The sequence below is a fragment of the Rattus norvegicus genome, chromosome 6, assembly GCF_021556685.1.
Source record: "Rattus norvegicus strain SHRSP/BbbUtx chromosome 6, alternate assembly SHRSP_T2T, whole genome shotgun sequence".
NCBI lineage: Eukaryota > Metazoa > Chordata > Mammalia > Rodentia > Muridae > Rattus > Rattus norvegicus.
Window position 1 is genome coordinate 22,556,165 of NC_141539.1, and position 25,253 is coordinate 22,581,417.

Here is a 25,253-nt window from a genome sequence, read left to right on the forward strand (position 1 = left end):
CACTCCTGCTCCATGGAGGTCATGCCCCCCACTCACTCCTGCTCCATGGAGGTCATGCTTTACCATGTGACCCTTTACCATGTGGCAGTGTGCAGTGCCTGTAAAACCTTGCCTGCCAGTTCTGTTATCACTCATATCTGAACCAGTTCCTGGTCCTTGGTCTTTTCTTTCTACTTGGAGCTAGGTTCTTTTCTGGTCTTTATGTTCTTGGTACATTGTTGTCAGATGCTGGCACTGTAAATGCTGTGAAGCTAGTGCTCAATTTTGCTGTTTCTTTAAATAGTGCTGAACTTTGTCCTGGGATGTAGTAAAATTATTGCACTTTGTGTCACTTGAATTCCTTTGAGATTTGCTTTTAAGCAAGATCCAGGGTAACCTTTGGCCTGGTGTTAAAAGTACCAGACTCCCTTCCCATTCTGTTCTCTTAAAAAGTCTCTTAAAATAATTTTGTAGCTAAATTTCCTGACTACACACTGTGCTTTCTGCAGTAGAGATTGTCGCTATGGCCTGTGATTGAAATGCAGCCCACAGCCGTGTTTGTAAACAGTTTACTGGAATCATCACCGTTGTTTCCATAGCATTGTCTGCTGTACTGTGTACTTTCTGGCTGCTCTCATAGTGTAGCAGCAGAGCCTTAGAGATAATATGGCCTGCAAAGCCAAAAATAGTCAGTATCTGACCCTTTACAGAAAAGTTCTGCCCGTGTCTGTTCTGAGGGAATTACAAGGCCGTTTGGGAAAGCCATGTTACTCATGTATTTTGCTTCAGCTGCCAGTGTATATCCTGTAGTTGTCTGTGTTTGCATGTTAAAGCTCTGCTGCTGCTCTGGGATTCTTGAGTTTTATGCTTTAGACATTGTGGATCATAAGCACTTTGTCGAATTGTTTCATATTTTTGTGCATTACACTAGTTTGGGTGAACTTTCCCTTCTACATTCTGTTTTCCTTTGCAGATGACCTCTTGGTATTACATCTCTCTGACCTGATTCGAATGGCATTCATGGCTGCAACTGATCATAGCAACCAACTGCGAATGGCTGGGCTCCAGGCACTTGAAGACATTATCAAGAAATTTGCATCTGTGCCTGAGCCAGAATTTCCAGGTCATGTGATCCTGGAGCAGTATCAAGCTAATGTAAGTTCTGTGGCTGATTTATACTCTAACTGAAGTTTGTGAGGGTCACTAAAGGAGGAATTACATTCTCTTTTCCTATGGAACTCAAAGCTCTATGACTTGTTTCAAAGTTTCAGTCAACCTACAACTGGAGAAGGGTCCAACTGTTGTAACTATTTTTAATCTGTGAGAGCACATTAATGATGAAACCTGAATAGAACTTGTAGCCTTGCCTTCCGGTCTTGTGTGTAGATGTTCAGCCATGCCATGCTGTGCCACTGGAATGATAAAGAGAACATTCACAGAATTGTTACGGATTTGCTGCCGTTGTATCTGTGGACGCTAAGGCTTGATGAACAGTTTTAGAAATAAAAGCAATGTCCTGTTGTAAGCCCAGTGAGGACATGACTCCTGGTGACAGCTGCCAAAGACACTACTGAAAGGAGCAGACTTATGAGATTGTTTTTACCACATCCTAAGCCCATCAGCTTGTTCTCCTGAGATTTGTACTCTAAGATTTCAGACACACAATAACCTAATCCTAGTAACGGGGGAAAGGCTATGAGAAAGTTACATTGGGAAGCAAAATGGAAGTCTTTTTTAAAAACTGAAATAATGTGGAAACTTGGTTCCAGATACAAAATGTCTTGCCTAAAACTTGCATTCAAACCAGGTGGTGGTGCATACCCTCAATCCAGCACTCTAGGGGCAGAGGCAGAGGCAGAGGCAGAGGCAGAGGCAGAGGCAGAGGCAGAGAGGCAGAGAGGCAGAGAGGCAGAGAGAGAGGCAGAGAGAGAGGCAGAGAGAGAGGCAGAGAGAGAGGCAGAGAGAGAGGCAGAGAGGCAGAGGCAGAGGAGAGGCAGAGGCAGAGGCAGAGGCAGAGGCAGAAAGAGGATCTCTGTGAGTTTGAGGCCATCTTGGTCTACATAAGAGGATCTCTGTGAGTTTGAGGCTATCTTGGTCTACATAGTGAGTTCCAGGAAAGCTAGACTACATAGATAGATAGATAGATAGATAGATAGATAGATAGATAGATAGATAGATAGATAGATAGATAGATAGATAGATAGATAGATAGATAGGTAGGTAGGTAGGTAGATAGATAGATAGATAGATAGATAGATAGATAGATAGATAGATAGATAGATAGAGAGCGCTAGCTGTGAATAATATGTAAATACAGGTGGAAAGTTCTGTCTTTAGTGCAAGTGACTGTACACAGCTGCTTACTCCGTACAGAATGAGGGTGTCTTACGTCTCCCGGTGTATTAGTGAGGGGCCTATAGTCTCAGGAGGTACGAGTAAGAGTAGGTCACATTCCAGGCCGTCCTGGGCTACATGACCATGTCTCAAAAACAAACCAAAACAAGTAACATGCTCCCATCTACTTTTTAAAAGGTTTATTTATGTATGTATGTATATGAGTGTTGTGTCTTCCTGTATGTCTGCATGACAGAAGAGGGCATCAGATTACCTTATACATGCTTCTAAGCCGTCACGTGGTTGCTGGAAATTGAACTTAGGACCTTGGAAGGGCAACCATTGTTCTTAACGTCTAAACTATTTCTCTAGTGTTCTTATTTAGAAATAATTTCAAATACTCAGGAAAATATTCTAAAACCATTTGTATCTTTCCCCCATATTTATCTATTACTCATTTTGATTAATTTGTTTGAAAGATGACTTTCTCTTCCTCTCTCTGTCCTGCCAAGCCTTTTTCTCTTTCCACAGACACACATATGTACATATAGGTTTTTCCTAAGTCATTTCAAACTATTTTACTCTGTAAAATGTTACCCTTGAGCCATTTGAACTATATTTCCAAAGAATAAGAGCGTTGTCTTATGTAACCAAAGGACAGCTATTAACTGCTGTGAGGTCAGTATTGACTCTTTGCTTTTATTAGGTCTGTCATGACTTTATTCATAAAAAAGAACCTGTGATTGTCACCAGATTACTGTGTAAACAATATAGTGACTGCTGGTAGAAATCTCAGTGTAGCGAAAGACTTCATGTAATGTCTTCATTCAGCCTGTACACATTACATCTCAGCATCTATCTGAGAGTCCATGGCTGATGCTGACTTCCTTAAAGCTTGTTTGTATGCCTTACTTATTGATATAGTGGTAATAGAAAAGCTAGCTAACAGCATATTACCTTCACCTTCTACGGTGTGTATGGTGAGAGAGAGGGAGCAAGGGGAAGGAGAGAGAGAGAGAGAGAGAGAGAGAGAGAGAGAGAGAGAGAGAGAGAGAGAGTTTGTATACGCAGTAAATGTATGAATGGGGTCAGAAGACGATAAGAGTCCGTTCTCTCGCCCGTGGTTCTCGGGTACCCAGCGCAGATGGCCTAGCTTGCTTGGCAGCCACTTTTACCCACCCCTAAAAGCCAGTAGTTTTGAGTGAGGTACTTTTGGAGGTGTTTTAGTGCCTCTTAATTTTTATTGTTCGACAGTTATTTAAAGAAATTGACTCACTTCCATGAGATTTGCCTAAAAGATACATAGATGCTATTAGGAATATGTTTAGAAACTACATATGGGGGTGGGGAGGAAACAAAAGTCACAGCAGACTATCAGAAAGTCCCATTTACTTTTAAATAGAAAAAAAGCAAAGGAAAGAAGGTTGTTGGGGTTGGGGATTTAGCTCAGTGGTAGAGCGCGGTCCCCAGCTCTGAGAGAGAAAAAAAAAAAAAAAAAGAAGGTTGTCCTAGGGGCATCCTTTCCAAATAGATTTGATATTATAACTTTCTAAGAAGCAAAGACAAATGCTATGTTTAATCTTATAATAAACTAAGGGGATAAGGAGGAGGTGATAAAAAAGAGAGGAACATAGATGTGTGTTTGGTGTTTTAACCTCCAATGACTCAAAAGGCTTTCTGTTTTCTATTTGTCTCTAAAATAAAAATTTGCTCATTTTTTTTTAGGTGGGAGCTGCCCTAAGACCAGCTTTTTCACAAGATACGCCATCAGACATAATAGCAAAAGCTTGCCAGGTAAGAAGAAAGCAGGCCTTCCATAAATTCCTAGAGGTCTTAGATTTCACTTAAAGGGAGAAAAATCAAATTATTTTTACCTTGGAGATGCAATAGTGTTCATTCCTTTTTAAAATAAATTTTCAAATAAAATTATTCATCCATCCATCCATCCATCCATCCATCCATCCATCCATCCATTCACTTATTTGATCTGAATGAAGCATTGTCCTCGTGTGGAAGTCAGGACACCATGTAGGTGTTGGGTGTCTCCTCCACTGTGGATTCCCTGTCTGATAGAGGGCGCCTGCCAGCTGAGCCGTCTCACTACCCCTCGTTTCCCCCCTTTTAAATTTAAAACAGTAGGCGTTAACCACACTCCTCTTTGTTATAGCTCAGGATTCAGCTTTGGATACTTAGCCCCTACATTCTCTCCAAGTGAACAGACCTCTGAACACCATAAGGAGACTCAAAATAAACATAAGATACAAAATCTGTAATAACGGAGGAGGGTAGTAACAGGTACTAAACATTCCTGCCCATAGGTTATGAGACTTCTTGGATTCCTGGATACCGATTACCCTAAAAAGAGCTGCACATTATACTAATGACATTGCACCATCGGCCCACAAGAGTTAGTCTCACGCTGTTGCATCCACAGCTACAGAGCTACCCAAGCATATGTCCTCACCCTGTGCTAAGTGCCTTCCTCTCCCATGCTCCCCTGTGGAAGGATTCCTGTACTGAGTTCTAGTCTTTGAAAATGGCATTTTTTTCCTCACATTTAAGAGAGCATTAGCTGTCTCCTCCTCAGTCTGCTGGAGAGCAGAGCCATGGCCCTCACCTTTGCTTAGACTCCATACCCACACTGCATGTGACCGGGAGTCTCTGCCCACCGGGAGTCTCTGCTCACCGGGAGTCTCTGCTCACCGCAGTGCCTCATTTGAAGTCCTTTGTTCTCCTGGTTGAATGGACTTACTTCTTTTTATTGAATTGGTTTCTCTGGTATTTGTTGCCTTAATGGTGCTCTTTCAGGGAGTTAACTTCTTCCACAGACAGTATGGGACAGAGAGAAGAGGACCAGAGCTATAAGGGATAGATCTTTGTGTTATGGTTGAAGTGTTGAAGTGAAAGTAAATCCTTTGGGATACTGACAAACAAGCATAGAGAGTAGTCGTGCGCAATTGCCCTCTTGATGACGATGCTCTGAGCACAGCAGCAGCAGGTCTTCCACAGAGTGATGAGGGTGCTCTGAGCACAGCAGCAGCAGGTCTTCCTACAGAGCTGCTGATTGCTAGAAGCATGAAGGCTGCTAGAATTTCATCTCACAAGTGAGCAGCTCCTAGTGTTGAGTTTCCCTTCAGCTTATTTGTTTCTTTTTCTATAATGGTTTTTGTCTCCTAGTGGCAGGTCCAAATGCCTGGCCTCCTTTCCACTTGCACGAGGAAACTTAATTTGAAACTGGTGGGACAGTGCCTCGCACATTCTTTTACTTTACAAAGGAAAGAGCTGCTTAGAAGGTTCTGGTTTGTTGGTGAGAATAACTTTACCTGAAGAGACTTCTAATCAGGGTAATCTTTAGAAAGACAAGAGAAAGCCTCACGTGTAGGACGCCTGGATGTTTCTGTGAGGCAGCAAAGCAGCCAGTTATAGCAGAAATCACAATGAACCTTAAATATTTCACTGGAGCCTAAAATGTAAAATATATGCCCACTTGTTTAGCATGGGGGCCAAGGTCTTTTCTCTGAATATGGTTTTGTGGAATCTTCACTGCATTGTCTTTCTTTATAAACAAATCCATAAGCATTACTTGCAATTTCCAGGTATAAGACACAAAATCTTACAGAAACCCACTTACATTTTTATTTCTGTATGTGTATGTGTATATGCTCGTACACACACGGGTGACCACAGATGCTAAAAGACGGTATCAGATCACCTGGAGCTATAGTTACGGGCAGCTATGAGCTGCCTGGCATGGGCGTTGGGCACCAAACTCTGGTCTTCTGCAAATGCAGCAAGAGCTCTGAACCACTGAGCCATCACTTCAGCCCCTATATCTGTGGTTCTCAAGTGTCCTAATGCTGGGGGCCTTTAATACAGTTTCTCATGTTGTGCTGACCCCCAACCATAAAACTATTTTCAGTGATACTTCATAACTAATTTTGCTGGTATGAATCACAATGGAAAATATTTTTGGAGATAGAGGTTTGTCAAAATGGTCATGACCCAAAGGTTGAAAACAGCTGCCCTAGACTTTTTAAAGAAGAGGAAGTAGGTAGGAGTTTTGCAAGGAAAGCTTAGGGCGACATTTCTGGTGTTCACAAAATTCCCTGACTTTTAGTTACATTTTAACCAAATTGCACTAAAGTCCTGTATCTCCAGTATGTTTAGTTTCTGTAGGAATCAACAACTTGATTTCCTTTGACACTCTACTTTAGTGCATGTCACTTTGAACTTGCTATTTGCAGAACCATTGTGGTGGGCGATTTATCTTGCCAGAAGTGTGCCCTAATAACAATGTTGTTAAGTGTTCTTATTTTTATTAAACATAGTTTTCAGGTTTTGAAAATAAAATTTTAAGCAAATAAAATTATTGTTGTAATAATTTTGTCAGTTTTTAAGGTTTTAAATAAAGAAACACAAGTCCATTAGCCATGATTTGAAACCCAAATCCTCCAGAAACCAGAGTGGTTTTTAATAATCCTTTTGGCAGTAAAACCTGAGCTTACCACACTTATCCGCCCCCAAAGCTGGACAAGATTTTAGTCTTCCTTTGTCTCTGAGTGACTCCTAATGAGTTCCCTAATAGAAATGTCTGTGTGTCCACAGTGTGCTTCGGCCCCAACCCTTCCCTTCCTACCTGTGCTCCCTCAGGTGCATCCTGCCCATTCCTCCCTTTTACCCAGAAGTCGTGGACATAAATATAGTTGCCAAAGCTAGCCCTGTCTAGGCCTCTTCTTGGATGGCATCCTTCTGTTGACTTCAGTGTCTGTCCTCACATGGTTTTCCTTTATTTTCCTGGGTTTCCATTTATTTCTGTTGTTCTGCTTACCCCTTCAGTATACCCACTCCCCCCATTGTCTTGATAGAAGGCCTTTAAGATATTCTCTTCTAAACAAATCTGCCTCCCAATCTTACTTTAGTTATTGCTTTTGCGTAGAAGTTTCTAGTCTTAAATGGTTACCTCCCACTTGCTCCTGGAGTCTAGAACAGTTTCCATCTGTCTTCTGAATATCCGTCCTGAAATCTTTTAGTAGTACCTAGAACTCACACGTGAAAGTGTTTGGAATCAAACTTATGCTGACTTGTCTGTACTGAACTTTGCTGGTCTTTATGGCAGCACTCCTGATGGTGGTTTCCCCTTCCTTCTGTTCTTCAGGGTTAGGAGCTTTGACTCCCCACCCTGCCTCTCAGTGTCCTGTGCCCATCATTCATGGTGTAACACCCTGCAGTATTTTGTCTCCAACGTTCCTTTTATTCTCAGTTCCACCCATGTCATGTCTGTCTCATGCAGTCCTGTAGGAGACATGAAACTGAATATGCTGTTTATTGTCCTGTATATACTTCTTCTAAAGCATAAATCTAATGCCACGGATCCCCATCTGATTTTAGTACATAGGATATGTAAACTTCATCGTGTCTGACCTCAGCTTTCCTGATCTCTACTTCTTCCTCTTCTCACATCCTTGTGTCTTTACACACAAGCTCTCCTGATGTCTAAGCATCTTCTCTCCTTCCTATCTACCGAGTGTAATATTGAAATTATAAAACTCTATAGTTTCTTTTCCCCTTATTAAAAAAGCCTTTCATGATAACTAATTTGATAGTTTGATGATGGTAAACAGATAATTGTTGAAGAATTTTCAAGACTGAACTACTTTAGGGAGAAAACTATTTATTTTAAATTTTTGTTAAATAGTGGAAACATAGAATCTGGACATGGTGGCACACAGTTGTAATTCCTGTACTTAGGAGATAAGCTCAAAGCCACCCCGTAGTGCCCGGCAAAGCTCTGTGTCAGACAGACAAACGGAGTGGAAACTTAGTGCTGCTCTGCTTTCTGCAGTGGGGATAGAATGAACCCTTTTGTTCTCTGTGCGGGGATATGAAGAAGCACATCTCACTGCGCTCTTCAGGTACTCTGTACGCAGTAATTTTCACTGTTCCTTGTCTAGGTGTGCAGCACGTGGATTGGAAGTGGTGTTGTCAGCGATCTCAATGACCTCCGTCGGGTGCATAATCTACTCGTTTCCTCTCTGGACAAAGTTCAGGCTGGAAAGGGATCTCCTAGTCAACTGTACCGAGAGAGTGCCACCACCATGGAGAAGCTGGCTGTTCTTAAGGCGTGGGCAGAGGTAAACATGGCCTCTTATAGCTCACCATTCCTCCATCCCTGAGCCCACTGGAGAGCCCTCTGTGTGTGAAAATTGGCCCTCAGCGTGGAAAGCCTTCCTACCCTGGTCGATGAGTCCTTTGCAGTCCTTTTTCTCACTGGCGTTCTTGCCTGTGCCTGTGGCCTGGCAGTGATGAGCACAGAGCAGCACACTGCAGGCTCAGTTCAGATGAAGGCAGGACCCTGGGCTTCGGGTAGGGACTTAGACGTAGTCCCTCAGAGAAAGAGAATGTGCTAGATCAGGGAAGTACCGTAAGAATGAGTTTTCTCTCCAAGTTCTAGACTACAGACCCAGCCGTCTTGTGAAACATCCCTGGGATCCGTCTGGTATTTTGGCAAAAATAATGTTGTTTTTTTTTTTTTTTTTGCTTATTTTTATAAAATGATTGCTTTTGTCTAGGTTTTTTAAATTAATGCAAATCTTGAAAAGATAATACTTAGTAGATTTTATTTTTTAAAAAAATAAAACTGTTCTCCAATCTCAACTCTTCCTTAATCAGTCCTCAGCTGTCTGTAGCACTGTGTGCGCCGATGACCATGGAAGGTCCTTTTATTGCAGCATTATTATTATTATTATTATTCCTCTGCACATTCGCCTTTGTGACTGATGGACCTCCAGGGGAGTTTGGCAATGTTCAGGGTAAAGAACATTAACTACTGAGTCAAACTCTGGAACAAGTCCTATCTTAAGATTTATCATCTGTGTGACTTCTTCAAGTGACAGCTGGCTTACCGCCTCAGTCTTATCATTGAAAAGTGGAAATGGTATCTTCTGTAAGCCATGCAGTATAACAGTGCAAACCATCGTGCTTGGCACCTAACTGAGATAAATAAATGCCTTAAAACTTAGGTCAGAAGGCCACAAAACAGAATGAGTAGTGTGCACTCATTTGGAGTTCTTTTGTAGTGGGAGTAGTTTATATAATTGTTTAGCAATTTGTACCTCAGGCTTAGTGTTTCCTGCTGACTGTGAATTGCTACACACCACTTCATTTCATTTCTTTTATCTCGTTCTCAGATGCCAGCATATCCTAGGTCTGTTCACTCAGACCTATTTTACCTCTGTTTTTTCACTTAGAGAGTTTGTTTGCCAACTCCTCCAGTTCTTAGATTTATGTGAACTGTGCGACATTGGATATTACTTACTTGCCTATTCAAAAATCGTTTTATTCACATTAATATTTATTTTATGTTTAATTTTTATGTGTATAAATGTTTTGTATGTATGTATTCCACATGCATGCCTGATGCTCTGCACAAGTATAAAGTACTCTTAATCACAGAGCCATGTCTCTAGCTCCATTTGTTTTTTAACGTTAGAGTTTCGGAAATGACTAAATATTTCATAGGATCATAATGTAAAGTCAGTTAGACATTGGTGTAAAGGACCGTGTGCAATACCTGCTATCTTACCCATAACAAGCATCACCTGCTGCAGTTACTTTTACAGTTACTGTAGTTTGGCTTTAATCCAGGGCGCATACTTGTCTGATGGCCGCTCCCCTTTATCCAGCAGTATGTTATGGAATGCCAGCTCTCAGGCAGGATAGTAAAGACCAGGATAGATGTGCTGCATGTACTTAGCAAGACAAACTCAAAACCAGGAGATGCAACAGAAAGTAAAGAGAGCCACCAGAGGAGAGATCCAGAGTTCTCAAACGGCAGGGCACTAAGCAGGCTGTAGGCTCAGAGCTGCAGATTTTGGAGCAAGTGATGTTTAAGTGGAAACTTGGAGGACAAGAGTAGATCCCAGTCAGGCGCTCGTATGAAAGTTCAGAGCTCTCTGCTATCAGTTATGCCCTCCGGGATCCTCACACCTTCATGCTTTGTCTTGTCTGTGTTCTCCTTTCTTGGCTGTCTTTTCTCACCCCCTGAAGTTTCTTTTCTTTTCTTTTCTTTTTTCTCCATCTTTATTAACTTGAGTATTTCTTATTTACATTTCGATTGTTATTCCTCTTCCCAGTTTCCGGGCCAACATCCCCCTAACCCTTCCCTCTCCCCTTCTATATGGGTGTTCCCCTCCCCATCCTCCCCCCAACAATCACGTTCACTGGGGGTTCAGTCTTGGCAGGACCAAGGGCTTCCCCTTCCACTGGTGCTCTTACTAGGCTATTCATTGCTACCTATGAGGTCAGAGTCCAGGGTCAGTCCATGTATAGTCTTTAGGTAGTGGCTTAGTCCCTGGAAGCTCTGGTTGGTTGGCATTGTTGTACATATGGGGTCTCGAGCCCCTTCAAGCTCTTCCAGTTCTTTCTCTGACTCCTTCAACGGGGGTCCTATTCTCAGTTCAGTGGTTTGCTGCTGGCATTCGCCTCTGTATTTGCTGTATTCTGGCTGTGTCTCTCAGGAGCGATCTACATCCGGCTCCTGTCTGCCTGCACTTCTTTGCTTCATCCATCTTGTCTAATTGGATGGCTGTATATGTATGGGCCACATGTGGGGCAGGCTCTGAATGGCTGTTCCTTCTGTCTCTGTTTTAATCTTTGCCTCTCTATTCCCTGCCAAGGGTATTCTTGTTCCTCTTTTAAAGAAGGAGTGAAGCATTCGCATTTTGGTCATCCTTCTTGAGTTTCATGTGTTCTGTGCATCTAGGGTAATTCAAGCATTTGGGCTATAGCCACTTATCAATGAGTGCATACCATGTGTGTTTTTCTGTGATTGGGTTACCTCACTCAGGATATTTTCCAGTTCCATCCATTTGCCTATGAATTTCATAAAATCATTGTTTTTGATAGCTGAGTAATATTCCATTGTGTAGATGTACCACATTTTCTGTATCCATTCCTCTGTTGAAGGGCATCTGGGTTCTTTCCAGCTTTTGGCTATTATAAATAAGGCTGCTATGAACATAGTGGAGCACGTGTCTTTGTTATATGTTGGGGCATCTTTTGGGTATATGCCCAAGAGAGGTATAGCTGGATCCACAGGTAGTTCAGTGTCCAATTTTCTGAGGAACCTCCAGACTGATTTCCAGAATGGTTGTACCAGTCTGCAATCCCACCAACAATGGAGAAGTGTTCCTCTTTCTCCACATCCTCGCCAGCATTTGCTGTCACCTGAGTTTTTGATCCTAGCCATTCTCACTGGTGTGAGGTGAAATCTCAGGGTTGTTTTGATTTGCATTCCCCTTATGACTAAAGATGTTGAACATTTCTTTAGGTGTTTCTCAGCCATTCGGCATTCCTCAGCTGTGAATTCTTTGTTTAGCTCTGAACCCCATTTTTTAATAGGGTTATTTGTCTCCCTGAGGTCTAACTTCTTGAGTTCTTTGTATATTTTGGATATAAGCCCTCTCTCTGTTGTAGGATTGGTAAAGATCTTTTCCCAATCTGTTGGTTGCCATTTTGTCCTAACAACAGTGTCCTTTGCCTTACAGAAGCTTTGCAGTTTTATGAGATCCCATTTGTCGATTCTTGATCTTAGAGCATAAGCCATTGGTGTTTTGTTCAGGAAATTTTCTCCAGTGCCCATGTGTTTGAGATGCTTCCCCATTTCTTCTATTAGTTTGAGTGTATCTGGTTTGATGTGGAGGTCCTTGACCCACTTGGACTTAAGCTTTGTACAGGGCAATGAGAATGGATCAATCTGCATTCTTCTACATGCTGACCTCAGTTGAACCAGCACCATTTGTTGAAAATGCTATCTTTTTTCCATTGGGTGGTTTTGGCTCCTTTGTCAAAAATCAAGTGACCATAGGTGTGTGGGTTCATGTCTGGGTCTTCAATTCTATTCCACTGGTCTATCTGTCTGTCTCTGTACCAATACCATGCCGTTTTTATCACTTTTGCTCTGTAATACTGCTTGAGGTCAGGGATGGTGATTCCCCAGAAGTCCTTTCATTGTTGAGGAGAGTGTCAGCTCTCCTGAAGTTTCTGAAAGAACTCCACTCTCTTCGTTTCCTTAGTGACACACTCCATTGCGATTACTTCCTCTAAAGCCACGGGTAGCAGTTATTCCAATCACTGCCACCTTCAGAACTTGTCTTACTTGGCCTTAAAGCCTCTGCCCTCCAAGTGCAGAGCCAGAACAGCAACGCTTACAAGGAAGCACTTGCTCTTCCATTGAGAGCCATGGAAACATTGTTATCACTGACCCTGGAACTCCTGTGATCCCTTTCTCGGGCAAAGAGAAGTTCATCACCGTGTTTACTTAGCGTTACCTGTAGCATGAAGAGGAAAATGTACTTTGCTATGTGTTTAGGTTCTGTGACCTTCAGTCAGAAGAAAACATGATAAAATTTGTTCAACTGTAGGGAAATTAGTGGGCACATTATGCTGTATGCAGTGTAGCCATTAGAATATGATTATGAAGAGTGAGAAAACTGTATATTAACTTGTGAAATTAAAGAGTCCTCTGTGCAGCAAATTCATAACTTACAAAGAAAGAACATGAAAATGAGTATTGGGCTTATAAGGCATTTTTTGGCTCTCAAGTGCTAATCTTCCTTTTTTTTTCTTTCTTTTCTTTTTTTTTTTTTTTTTTTTTTTTTTGATGTAACGTCTCACTATGTAGCCCTGGCTAGCCTAGATCTCATTATATAGACCAGGCTGACCGCAAAGTTGAAGTGATTTTCCGGGTTCAGTCTCCTGAGTACTGGGATTACACGTGTGCTATCGTACGTGTGTGCTATCGTGTGCAGTGTTTCGCTCCCCAGCCTCTTACAGCAGGTATTAAAGTGGAAGTTACAGAGGAACACGTCTGTCGGACGGGAAACCTCTGCAGTGGCTCCTCTCCTGTGCTCCTATGCTCAGCACTGTCCCATGCAGGCCCTGCCGCCCTGCTCCTGTCCTCGAGGCTCCTCTGTGCACACTCCGCCCGCCTCTGCTCTGCTCCATGGTTGTGGTCGGCCCCTGAGGTTTACTCAGCCATCAGAAGCCATCATGTGTCCCCTAAGGACCAGACATGGGCGTGCTAGGGAGCGTCCTACTTGGACAAAGTTTGGGACTTCATTTCTCTTCCTCAGTCTTCCTTTATGGTTAGCTGTTGTTTGCTGTTTGTTTTAAGACAATGTAACCCAAACTGGCTTCAGACCCAGATTTTCCCTCAGCTCCCAAGATCAAAGGCAATGCACCCAGCCTAAAAGCAAACTTCAGGTGTTTCCTCAGCATTTTATCAGCTCAGTATTTATTGTATCTTTGAGTTTATAGGGGAAAGTAGGTATTTTTGTCTTTTTGCCTTAGTTCCTGGCATGATAACAAAAACAAGGTGCCAACCAAGGACTCGAATGGATCGCTGCTTACATTTACAGTGTTTACTGACACTTACTTAGGATGTCAGTTTAACTAAAGAAGAGTTAAGGTGGGGGGGGGGGCAGGAGCAAGCTGGGGAAGTGAGTGGGACATATGGGTGTGCGATGCATGGCTTTCATCGCACACGCAGGAGACCGACACAGGCTGACCTAGATGACTTTGAGGCCAACCTGGTCTACATGTGAGCTCCAGGCTCTCCAGAGTAACTGTGAGACCCTGTGTCAAACACAAAGTAACCTCCCCCCTGAAAGCCCCCTTGAGAAGCATGGATGTGGTGTTTATAAACCAAGCTGCAATCTGTGGTCATTACTCTCTGCCTGTGCTCTCGTTGTCTTCTCACTGTGTGAAGGGTAGATAAGCCTGTCAGGCTGTCAGTGTACAGGCGCGTGCCTTAGCGTCCTCAGCAGGCACGCAGGGACAGTGCTACAGAATGAGAAACGTTTCCAAGGCCTCTGTATAGTGCAGCTTTTCTCTTGACTGTTTTATTCCTTTTCCCTGTTTTAATTAATGTTTTCCAGCACTGTATTACCACTCGCACAGAGCCTAAATATGAGTGTAAAACAAAAAAGAAATGCAGCAGGGAAGTACCCTGAGCGTGCTTTAGGAAAGTTGCTGTTCCGTGTCTAATTAAAAAGGTCACGGACTACAGAGGACACAGATAGTACAGTGGCAAGTACATCATAGTCTGAGACAGGCTATCTGTGGTGACTGCAGGATTGCTAAGTGTCGCTCACTTACTACAGCTATCCTTTCTCTGGCCACCTCCCTTCTCTCCATCTTTTTCTTTGAATGCTGTTTGATTGTGTCTGGTAAGCCTGGGAAGGAGGCAGCAGACAGGAAGTCATACTGTGTGCTGGGAGAGACTGTGTAACATGGACCAAGGATGCCAGATTAACTCAGGGAAGCCAACTTAAGGGGTATGCTGGCAGAGGAATATTAGAAATCAGACAAATTTTTAAAAAAATTCTTCAGAAGCAGGAGGTAAAGGCACTTTTAGTAGTTATCAAGAATTCAGAAAGTGCCTGGCAGTGGTGGCGTACACCCTTAATCCCAGGAGTAGGAGGCAGAGGCAGGCAGATCTGTTAATTCCAGGCCAGCCTGGTCTTCAGAGTGAGTTTTAGGACAGCCAGGGCTACACAGAGAAACCTTGACTTGAAAAAAAAAAACCCAAAAAATGAATTCAGAAGGTTATATATGTTCTAATATTGATACCAATTTTCCTTGCTCATGTAGCTGCATGATTAGAACAATCTAAAATATCCCATTGTTATCCTAAGCCATATTTTCAACTCATGAATGTCTTATTAGGTATATGTGGTTGCTATGAATATTAAGAAAGAAGCAGAGTCAAAACCGAAGAGAGCAATGAAAAATACTGATGATGATGATGATGACTTTGGCACCATAGACGAACTACCTCCCGACAGTTTAATAACCCTAGTGCAGCCCGAGCTGCCAACTCTCAGCCGCCTGTGGCTGGCCGCGTTGAAAGACTACGCACTTCTGACTTTACCAGCTGAGTTCTCTAGTCAGCTTCCCCCAGATGGTGAGTATGGCCTGCACTAGCTTGCCCATGGAGTTCAAACTAATAATAAAATGGACTTGGCAGAGGCTAGAACCAACAGTAGCATAATGACATCTTGAAATTTGTGGACATAAATTCAGAATTATTTCCTTCAGAGTATGTCCTTTATACTGATTTTGTGATTCAGGGTATGACAGCAAGGAGTGTACTAGGTGAAACAAAAATGGTAGCACTGTTGTAGTGACGGCAGTACAAGCAGAGCACTCTGAATCGCTGTGGGAAGCAACGAGCGACCTCTGTCCGTGAGCAAGTATAGTATAATACTGTGCTGCCTGGCGATTGTGTTTTCATGTAAATTCTACCTGAGCCATAGCTGTGCTCCTAAAGCCTTTGCTTATGTCATTTAATTACTTCTCCTATTGAAATCAATAGAGACACCATCATGAGCATGTTTTTTGTTTAGGTAAAATTCCTCCTCAAAAACTCAACCTTCCTCTCGGATATTTTAATGATCGTTATTGAGTCCTCCTTTATTCTCTTCCCATCAGGCACATGATAGCAAGGAGAGAGTAGAGCTCAGTGTTGGCAGTAGAAATGGGGGTGGGGAGAGGAGGGGGGAGGAGGGGGAGGAGGAGAAAGAGGAGGAAGAGGGGGGAGGAAGAGGAAGAGGAGGAAAAGGAGAGCACAGAACAGGGCTAAGAGACGGTGCTGTGAAGAAGTGTGGCTAGTCCCATGGGGGAGGACAGCATAAGGATGCATGGTGTCCCTGGCTTCCAAGAGGAGAGGCTGGAAAGCTGGCCTCAGGAGGGACAGGTGCCTCCAGCTGAGCTTCGGGAGCCTCAGAAGGTGGAGGAGCTCGTTGCCTGAGCACTCTTGTATGAGGCATCACAGATAGCCTAAGTTATTCTTAACTGTGTGGACATTTGTAGCAGACAGTAAGTATGTTTTTACTTGCTTTGGCTGTTTCACAGGAGGAGCATTTTACACTCCCGAGACCATCGATACAGCGAGACTTCACTACCGGAACTCCTGGGCCCCAATTCTCCATGCAGTGGCACTTTGGTTAAACAGCACAGGATTTACATGTCAGGAGTCCACAGAAGCCACAGCTGTATCTGGAGGACAGAAGCGCTCCCCGGCTGTCAGTTTAAACCAGGTTCCAGGAGCCATGGCTAGTGCTAAACCCCTGCCAGAAGTTAACAAAGACAGAATGCACCTGATCCTAGGTAGGTGCCTGTGATACATTTCAGGTTGGCCACTGCAGAATGCCTGTAGCTCTCATTGTAATGCTGTATAAAGCCTTCTGTAGCACAATTCAAAGAAAGAATTATAAAAGGACTTTTCAGCTCCACTTATAAAATAAATGAATTTTTGTCTAAAAATCATCCAAAACTATTCTAAAAGATTAGCCATTGGGGCTGGGGATTTAGCTCAGTGGTAGAGCGCTTACCTAGGAAGCGCAAGGCCCTGGGTTCGGTCCCCAGCTCCGAAAAAAAGAACAAAAAAAAAAAAAGATTAGCCATAGTGTTCATTCACAGAACAGTATTGAATTTCAAGGAAAAAAAAATCTAGGGTTTTTTATTCAACACTTTCTTTGTATTGTCATTTAACAGATTATCCAATGAAGAAAAATGTTTATGATCTAGTTTTAAATAATTTTAATCTATAAGTGTTCTTATTTAAGTATTTACATATTCTGAAGGAAATTTGTGATCTTGTGTTTTCTGGTCATGAAAAGACAACTAGTAAGGTGTAACTAATGTAATTTCTAAGTAGATCTCACAGTTAAAAATATGAAAACCCAGAGCCTTGTACACTGAGAGCACTTATTTGGACAAGCCTTGCGTATAGCTTGACATTTGAAAACCTTGGATGAGAGGTGGATGGCTCAGCAGTTAAGAGCACTTACCGCTCTTAGCGAGGACCTGAGTTCATTTCTTTTTTTTTTTTTGGTTCTTTTTTTTGGAGCTGGGGACCGAACCCAGGGCCTTGCGCTTCCTAGGTAAGCGCTCTACCACTGAGCTAAATCCCCAGCCCCTGAGTTCATTTCTAACACCCACCTCAGGTGGGCTCCCAACCGCTCCAGCCCCAGCGGCTCTGACATTACCCTCTGCCCTGACTCTGCAGGCTGGCATGCTCACATGAACAAACCCACACAGATACACAGAATCCTAAAAATGTATGTTTACAAAGTTGTTGGGCAACTCTTTAATGAAAGTAGTAAAATAGTTATAAATTTATTCTTTTTTAAAAAAAGATTTATATATTTTATTCATGTGAGTACATTGTAGCTGTCTTCAGACACACTAAAAGAGGCATGAACCACTATGTGGTTGCTGGGAATTGAACTCAGGACCTCTGGAAGAACAGTCGGTGTTCTTAACTCCCAAGCCATCTCTCCAGCCCATAAATGTATTCTTAATATAGTATAATTTTTTGTTTTGTTTTTGTTTTTTTTTAAGATAGGGTCTCACTGTGTAGCTCTGGCTGTCCTGGAACTCATTTTGGGGACCAGGCTGGCCCCCAACTCAGAGCTACACTTGTCTCTGCCTCTTGAGTGCTGGGATTAAAGGTGTGCACCACCACCTAGCTAATGTACTGTATATTTTTTTTAATTCTAGAAATTGAAGTGATTATCTTCATGGCATATCTAATTTAAATACTTATCGAATTGTAACACTACAACCCCATATTGTGTTTGTCTGCTTAGCCTAGAAAACATTTTTAATTTCTGGTATTAATAAATATGTAGTAAACTGGGGAAAATACTGTATCAAAGCAACACAAGTGTTTTGTGATGAAAACTCATGTTTTTGTGTATGTTCCAGGTGTGAGTATACAGTTTCTTTGTTCCCCTCGACCAGAGGAGCCCATTGAACACGTTACAGCATGCCTGCAGGCCTTACACACCTTACTGGGCTCTCCTTATGCACGAATACACATTGCAGAAGATCAGGTACAGTGAATTTCTATAGTGGATAATTGTGGGATTTGTTTTAATTACACTACCTTGGAATAAATGTCTCACATTGGAACTCACATTGTAAGTTTCTAACAAGATTATGTAACTAATATGACCAAAAAGGGTTTTTTCTCTCCCGACTCTTGGATGACGATACAGAGCTGGACTGCAGCTAAACACTATGGCTTTCCCCTCCTAGAGAGGGACTAGTGAGCGTGAGGTCAGGCACCAGCTCTGTGATGCCAAGGCAAAGGCCACTTCTTGCTAGAGAGGATAGGTGAGTCAGCTCTTAGAGAGGAACTGCCAACGGGAGGAGTTTCCTTCTGAGAAAGAACAACACAGATACAAAAGCCGGGATCCAGGAGGACATGACAAGTTCAAGGGAACTACAGTCGTTTACTACTGCTGATGTAAACCAGGTAGATGTCATCAGATTGGGGCTGGGGAGTGCTGAAAAGGGCAAATATGAATGAAGCCTTCTTTATGACAAAGGAGTTGGTACTCTATACTGAAAGTGAATGGAAATGATTAAAAATGTTTAAATAGAAGAATGATTAATTTTGTTTGGAAGGATCATTTGGAAGGAAGCAAGGCAAAGGATATAACTCAGTTATAGGTAGGCAGATAAATGATAGATACATAGATAGATCAATAGATAGATGACAGATAGATGGCTTACAGACAGACAAATAGATAGGTGGACAGACAGATATAGAAGGATTATACACTTTTCCTTGTAGAGGTTGGTTTATGAGATCTGAGAAGGGAAGCATGGGGGACATGAGAGCTATGGGGCTCTCAGTGTAATTTCCCAAAGAATAGTCATCTAGGAAACTGAATGAAGATGAAAAGAGGACTATATTGGGAAATTGAGGATCAACGACATTTATGGGTCAAAAAGGAAGGAACTAGATGGACAATGGGGACCAGAGAGTGGGAGTAGGAGCAAAAGCCAGCGGCTCTCAAGGGCAAGGGGTGCTCTGTGGGAGACAGGGACAGTGTAGAAGGGAAGAAAGCTACAGACAGACTGCAGCAAGGGCAGAGGAGGCCTTGGGGGCTTTCAGTAAGAAAGCCTAGAACATTCAGTTACTGTGAGGAGAGTGGCTTGACAGGAGAGGCACAGGTCTCTGTCAGTCCCTGGAAGTCTGCTGGGATAAGTGAAGAACATGTGAAGAAAAGTGGAACAGCCTTGGATTTATTTTGATTTCGAATTTCTTTGTACTTGTGGGGATTGTCTCTAGAGCCTCTGTGTGCTGAGCCAGCACTTTCTGACTGAACAGCACCCCAAGCTGTGTGGGGGCTTTCTTAGCCTAAGAGAAGAATGGAGAAAAGTTTTGAATGAATTGAGTGTCTCTTTAATTTTTAATTTGCAGCAATCTCATTGTAATCAGGTAAAGAAAATTATTGAGACTTAAGATTACAGTTTGTAATAGTTGCTGAAGTGAAACACACCACCAATTCCTTAGCTTAGGAGGACAATTAGGAACTTCGGTGACACTGAATTCTAGCAACACCAATAGCTTAGGCATTTTATTCCAGTAGGAGAATAATAATATCTGAATATAAAACATATTTAAATATTTAAATACTATATATTGTTTGAAAATCTTATAGGATAAAGTGTGACCTCTCAATTTTATTACAGTGCAAAGAGCACTAGTTATCTAGTCCTATATATTAAATTTTAGCTACAAAATTATTATTGCATGTATAGTTTCTCAGATTTTAATAGTATACATCTGTCATTTGAAATTGAAATTAACTAAGCATATTTGTATTAATTATAATAGCTGATTGGTGTTGAGTTGCTAAGTGTCCTGCACCGCCTGTTACTGACCTGGAACCCACCGTCCATCCAACTGCTGGTCACTGGAGTCGTGCAGCAGATTGTCAGGGCCGCGCAGGACTATCTACAAGAAAAGAGAAGTGCTCTAAGTAAGACTGGAAGCAACCTTGTTTGTTCCCCAAGGTTTGGAGTTGGTTCTTTTACATGTATGGCTGTTTTTCCCACTTGCATGTCTGGGACCCACGGAGACCAGAAGAGGGCACTGGTTCCCTAGAACTGGAGTTAAGCAGATGGTTGTGAGCTGCCATGTGGGTGCCAGGAATTCACCGCAGGTCCACTGGGAGAGCAAACAGTGCTCTTACCTATTGAGTCCTCTCTCCAGTTCTGTACTCCTAGTTTTATAACCAGGCATACTGGGCATGTCCGTGATCTCAGCATTTGGGAGGTAGAAACAAAAAGATGAGACAGTACAATGTCTGTTCACCACCGTACAGCAGATTCAAGGTCAATTTGGGCTAGAGACCTGTCTCAAAACAAAATTAAAATTTAAAAAAATTATTAATTTTGAGCTTCTTCCATTCAAAGGTATCAATTTTTTGTGGTTCATATAGCATATTTGTTATTCCTATTATGAAATATAAACCTAATAAAATGCCTAGTACTGGCTTTCCAGGTGAGATGGAGTACCCATGGCTTTCAGGGAGGGTCATCTACCAGGGCATTGTACCAAGAGCATATGGCACCAGCTACAGATTTACCTATAAATCCTTTAGAAATAGTGTATACCATACTTATCACTTTATGTATATTATTGCTGGAAATATCACAAATTATATCTTTTCCTAAGATGAAGAGGATATGGAAAAAGAGTCCTGTCCTGCACTAGGAGAAGGGGGTGACACCGGCGGCCTCATTCCTGGAAAGTCCCTTGTGTTTGCAACCATGGAGCTGCTGATGTTCATTTTAGTACGGCATATGCCACACCTGAGTACCAAGATGTCGGACTCTCCAAGTCACGTGGCCACAAAGACTCACCTGTCCGAAGAAAGCGCTCGCTTGGTGGCAGCCACAGTGACCATTCTCTCAGACTTGCCATCACTCTGTTCACCAGCTGGTATGGTATTGATCAGTATTTGAGAGTGTGCTATATGAAAGATGCGCTTTCTTTGGATTTTAACAGTTTCTTTTTCCTTTCTTAAGTCTCAACTGCTAAATGAGAAGTTTTTTTAAAGAGTTAGTTTGCCTTTAACAGCCTGGGAAAGACTAAAATTTCTAAAATTACAACCTGAGGTAGCCTTGCCCAGCATGTGCAAAGTCCTCATCCTGGTTTTGATTCCCAATATCATAAAACAAACAGAAACCTGAAGGTTGAGGGAAGACATGACACCCACAGACAGCCACGGGAGGGAAGAACGACCGACTCCTGTGTGATAATCTGGTTCCCATGGATGAGTATCACTGAAAAACTAATGCATGCCTGAGGACAGTGACAGTCAACCGTGAGGAGCACTGAAAAGAACTGTGGCTAATAAAGGTGATAGCTGCTGTAGATATGAAGGACTGTGGCATGGAGTAGACGTTCCCTTGGTTTTAAAGTAAAAATAGTACCAGAAAGTGTGTGGGTCCATTTCAGCCCAAGCAGACCTTCCTGGCTCTTACGTGACAAGCATGAGCAGTGACTTCTCCATTGCGGTCACGTGGAAGGAGCCTCACTGAGGGCAGGCCAGGCTCTAGGCTGCTTCATCTGCACTTGCTTGTTCAGTAGGTCATCTTCCCTACTTGAGCTGACTCTCGCATACTGAAGTAATTACATGTCTGAGAATTATGTTCCAGGCTACTCAAAATATGTCACTAGTCCTCTGCTGTTTTCTGACCTCCATTCTCTCCCCATTGTGAAGGGCAATGTTAAATAGCTTACATTGGAAGTAAGAAAACTGAGATTCAGTTGAAGCAAAAAAGAAAACACCACTTCTGTTTTAAAATCAATGTGGCACTTTATGTTATTTTTAAACATTGATTTATGATGGTAATATAGTAAATTTTGAATAACAAATATAATAGCAAGGAAAGAAATAATATTAAATCCCGTCAGCCAGGCATAGTGGTGCTGAGACAGGATGGCTTGAGCGCAGGGGTGTGAGGCCAGCCTGTGCAGTCATGAGGCCTCGTGTGAGGGAAGGAGAGCACAATCGACTGTCTCATAGCAGTGTCTGTGGGGCGTGTGTCTGTGTGATGGAAACAGCTATCATGAGGAACTGAAGAAGTTGCAAAAACTTATTTGATTTATTTCAGGATGTATGACAATCCTGCCTACAATTCTGTTCTTAATTGCAAGAATATTGAAAGACACAGCAATAAAATCTGTGGACAACCATGTTTCTCCCCCAGTCAGTGCAGCTCTTCAGGGGATAAAAAGTATTGTGACACTTTCTATGGCCAAAACAGAGGAAACTCAGAAACAGTGGACAGCTCTAATCCGGAGCACTCTTGCCTGCATCCTGGAATATTCCCAACCAGGTAACCTGTCTGAGTTTTCAAAGTTTTAATGTCTTAAGTGTTTTCCTTCATAAATTATTACGTGAATAACCTTGTCAGGAGACTGCTGCTGTACAACACTGGATCAGTCCTAGGGGTGTCTCACTGCATCAGATTTGAAATGTGAATGCGTCTTCTGGGGTATGGGCTCTAAACAGCCCTGTCCTCAGTGCTTGTAGCATCTGCCTGGCTGAAAGGAGACAGTGTGGACCCAGAACTGACATGTATTGCTCTATGTATGCTTACTTACAGGTTGTTGGGTTTTTGGGTTTTTTTGTCCTCTCTCCCTTTGGAATCTGCCCTGCCCCTCTCCTCCTCATCCTTCTTTTTGTTGTTATTTTATTTTTTGAAGCATGGCCTTGTTATGAAGCATAGGCGAACTTTAAACTCATGATTGTCCCATCTCAGCCTCTTGATTCCTGAGATTACAGAAATACTCCACAGTGTCTGCCTATGTGTTTCAATAAAAGTGACAAAATAGGAGCAGGACAGGATGACGCATGCCTGCTACCATGTAAGAGGTAGGGCAGGTGGTTCTCTCTCTGTGAGCTCAAGGCCACTCATGTCTACATAGTGAGTTCCAGGCCAACCAGGGCCAACGTAATGAGGCACTATGTTCAAATAAAGAGTAATAAAAGAGGAGACTGAATATTTATGACTATTCTAACTCATCCGCAGACTGAACTACAAGCTTGATATTGAAATATTTTATCCTATGTCTGTATATAGAAATAAGGACTTTCTTATTAATAAAGAAAGTTAGTTAATAAATGTATATATATACATGTATTATATTGAGATAAGTAATTATGAACAATATATGGCATTTGTTTATATTTTAATTTACTTAAGTAAACTTATGTAAGTAAAGTTTCATCCTTTATTTCTTCAATCAATTTGCCAGTTACTTGTTACCTGTCAATGGGTACTTTTTATAATTTCTAATTTTCCACAATTACAAACATAGTTGTGATAAACACCCTTAAAGATTCCTCATGTTTTTATGGTACATATGTAGAACTGAAAATACATATTTAACACTAATTTCATCAGACAGTGCCAAATTGCTGTCCCCTGTGGCTTTATGAATTTATGATTCCATCAGCAACATCTGCTAATCTCACCACCATACATCAGTTTGTATTGTCCTTGTCTTGGTGAATATAAGTGTTTTTAATTTAGGGGAAGTGCTTATTCATAGTTTTTAATCTTCTTTTCTTCTGTGTTTAACTTCTTAAATTGTACTTTTTAAAAAAGAAATGATTGTAGCTGTGAAACAGAGTAGGAAGGGGAGGTTTGCACACTCCTTTCTGATACCTCTCCACAGCCAGGCATCAAGGCTCCTGTCTGTAGTCCCAGCCCTTAGAAGGTAAGGGCACGCTCACTGTGCTGTGCGTTTCCAGCCTGGAGTGCTTCTTATTGAAAGAATTGAGGTCCTATACTTAAAAATTGTGTGTAATTTATGCTCATACATGGAAATCCTCATGGGATTTAAAAGTTGTTGCAATACGCTTTTCATTTTTAGAAGGTTTGATTTTGAAAGAATTTCAAATTTTAATAAGATGTCTGAAAGTAGATTTGTCCTAGATATGGCCTCCACGTTATAGGACCCTCTGTAAAATTCATATATCATCATTGTTACTCATCTTAATTAACCTTACTGAACCATTTGAGAACGTGTTGATGTCTTTGTGATGTTTTTCTCCTAAGTACTTCATAGGTATCCTAAGAACAGAGTAATTCCTTAAATACCCACAGAGGAATTACTAAACTTAGGAATTTAGCGTCGATGTAGTGTTATTTCTGTTCACATGCAAACTTCAGAAGTTGTCCCAAGAATGCCTTTTTCTCTCATTATTGTCACGTTTAATCTGGGGATTTCCCTAGCCTTTATCTTTTATGATGTTCCTAGTTTGGTTTTATTCTGCTTCGGTGTTTCCTTAATTTATAGTTGTTTAATTTCCCCTTCTTAGTATACATTCATTTATACCTTTTGAACAGGAATATCACATAAGTAAGTAATATATATCTTTCTTAGTCATGTAAGACAACATATAATGTTGCTTTGCCCAACGTCAAGAATCTCTTGGGTAGGCGTGACGTGGTGGCCGTACCTTTAGTCTCAGCACTCAGGAGGCAGAGACCAGTGCATCTCTTAGTTTGAGGCCAGCCTGGTCTACATAGTTCTAGGACAGTTAGCCAAGGACAATCAAACAAACAAATATTGGGGGTTGGGGATTTAGCTCAGTGGTAGAGCACTTGCCTAGCAAGCGCAAGGCCCTGGGTTCAGTCCCCAGCTCCAAAAAGAAAAAAGAAAAAAACAAACAAACAAACAAACAAATATTAAAAATAAAAGAAACTCTTGGTTTCTGCTTTTTAAATTTTTTTTAAACTTCATATGCATTTGTGTTTTGCCTGCATGTGTGTTTGATACAAGGGTATTGGATCCCCTGGAACTGGAGCCATGAGCTGCCGTGTGGGTGCTGGGAATTGATCCCAGATCCTCTGGAAGACCATCCAGTGCCCTCGACTGCTGAGACGTCTCGTTAGCCCCTTGGTGTTTGCTTTTTTAGACAGAGTTGTGCTTTGTAGTCTACACTGGCCTGATGTCACTCTTTAGCCAGGCTGCCTTCAAATTTGTGTCAATAATCCTGCCTCCACCTCCCATGTCCTGGGCTTCGAGTTATGCAGCACCATGGCAAATTGTAGCGTTC

General features: G+C 42.0%; 1 protein-coding gene across 5 annotated transcripts in view; it reads left to right on the top strand.

Moving 5' to 3' along the window:
- The window catches only part of Heatr5b (HEAT repeat containing 5B), a 79,525-nt gene that overhangs the window by 49,319 nt on the left and 4,953 nt on the right, over positions 1 to 25,253 (top strand). For 3 of the 5 annotated variants that reach the window (XR_015621960.1, NM_001191064.3, NM_001414953.1), the window contains 9 exon segments: positions 953 to 1,134; positions 4,039 to 4,107; positions 8,265 to 8,444; positions 15,040 to 15,277; positions 16,228 to 16,482; positions 18,085 to 18,212; positions 20,009 to 20,153; positions 20,852 to 21,118; positions 22,297 to 22,521. Coding sequence is in view for 2 of the 5 variants with exons in the window: in NM_001191064.3 (NP_001177993.2) it covers positions 953 to 1,134; positions 4,039 to 4,107; positions 8,265 to 8,444; positions 15,040 to 15,277; positions 16,228 to 16,482; positions 18,085 to 18,212; positions 20,009 to 20,153; positions 20,852 to 21,118; positions 22,297 to 22,521 (1,689 nt within the window). In the remaining 3 variants the exon portion in view is untranslated. 5 annotated transcript variants of the gene reach the window in all.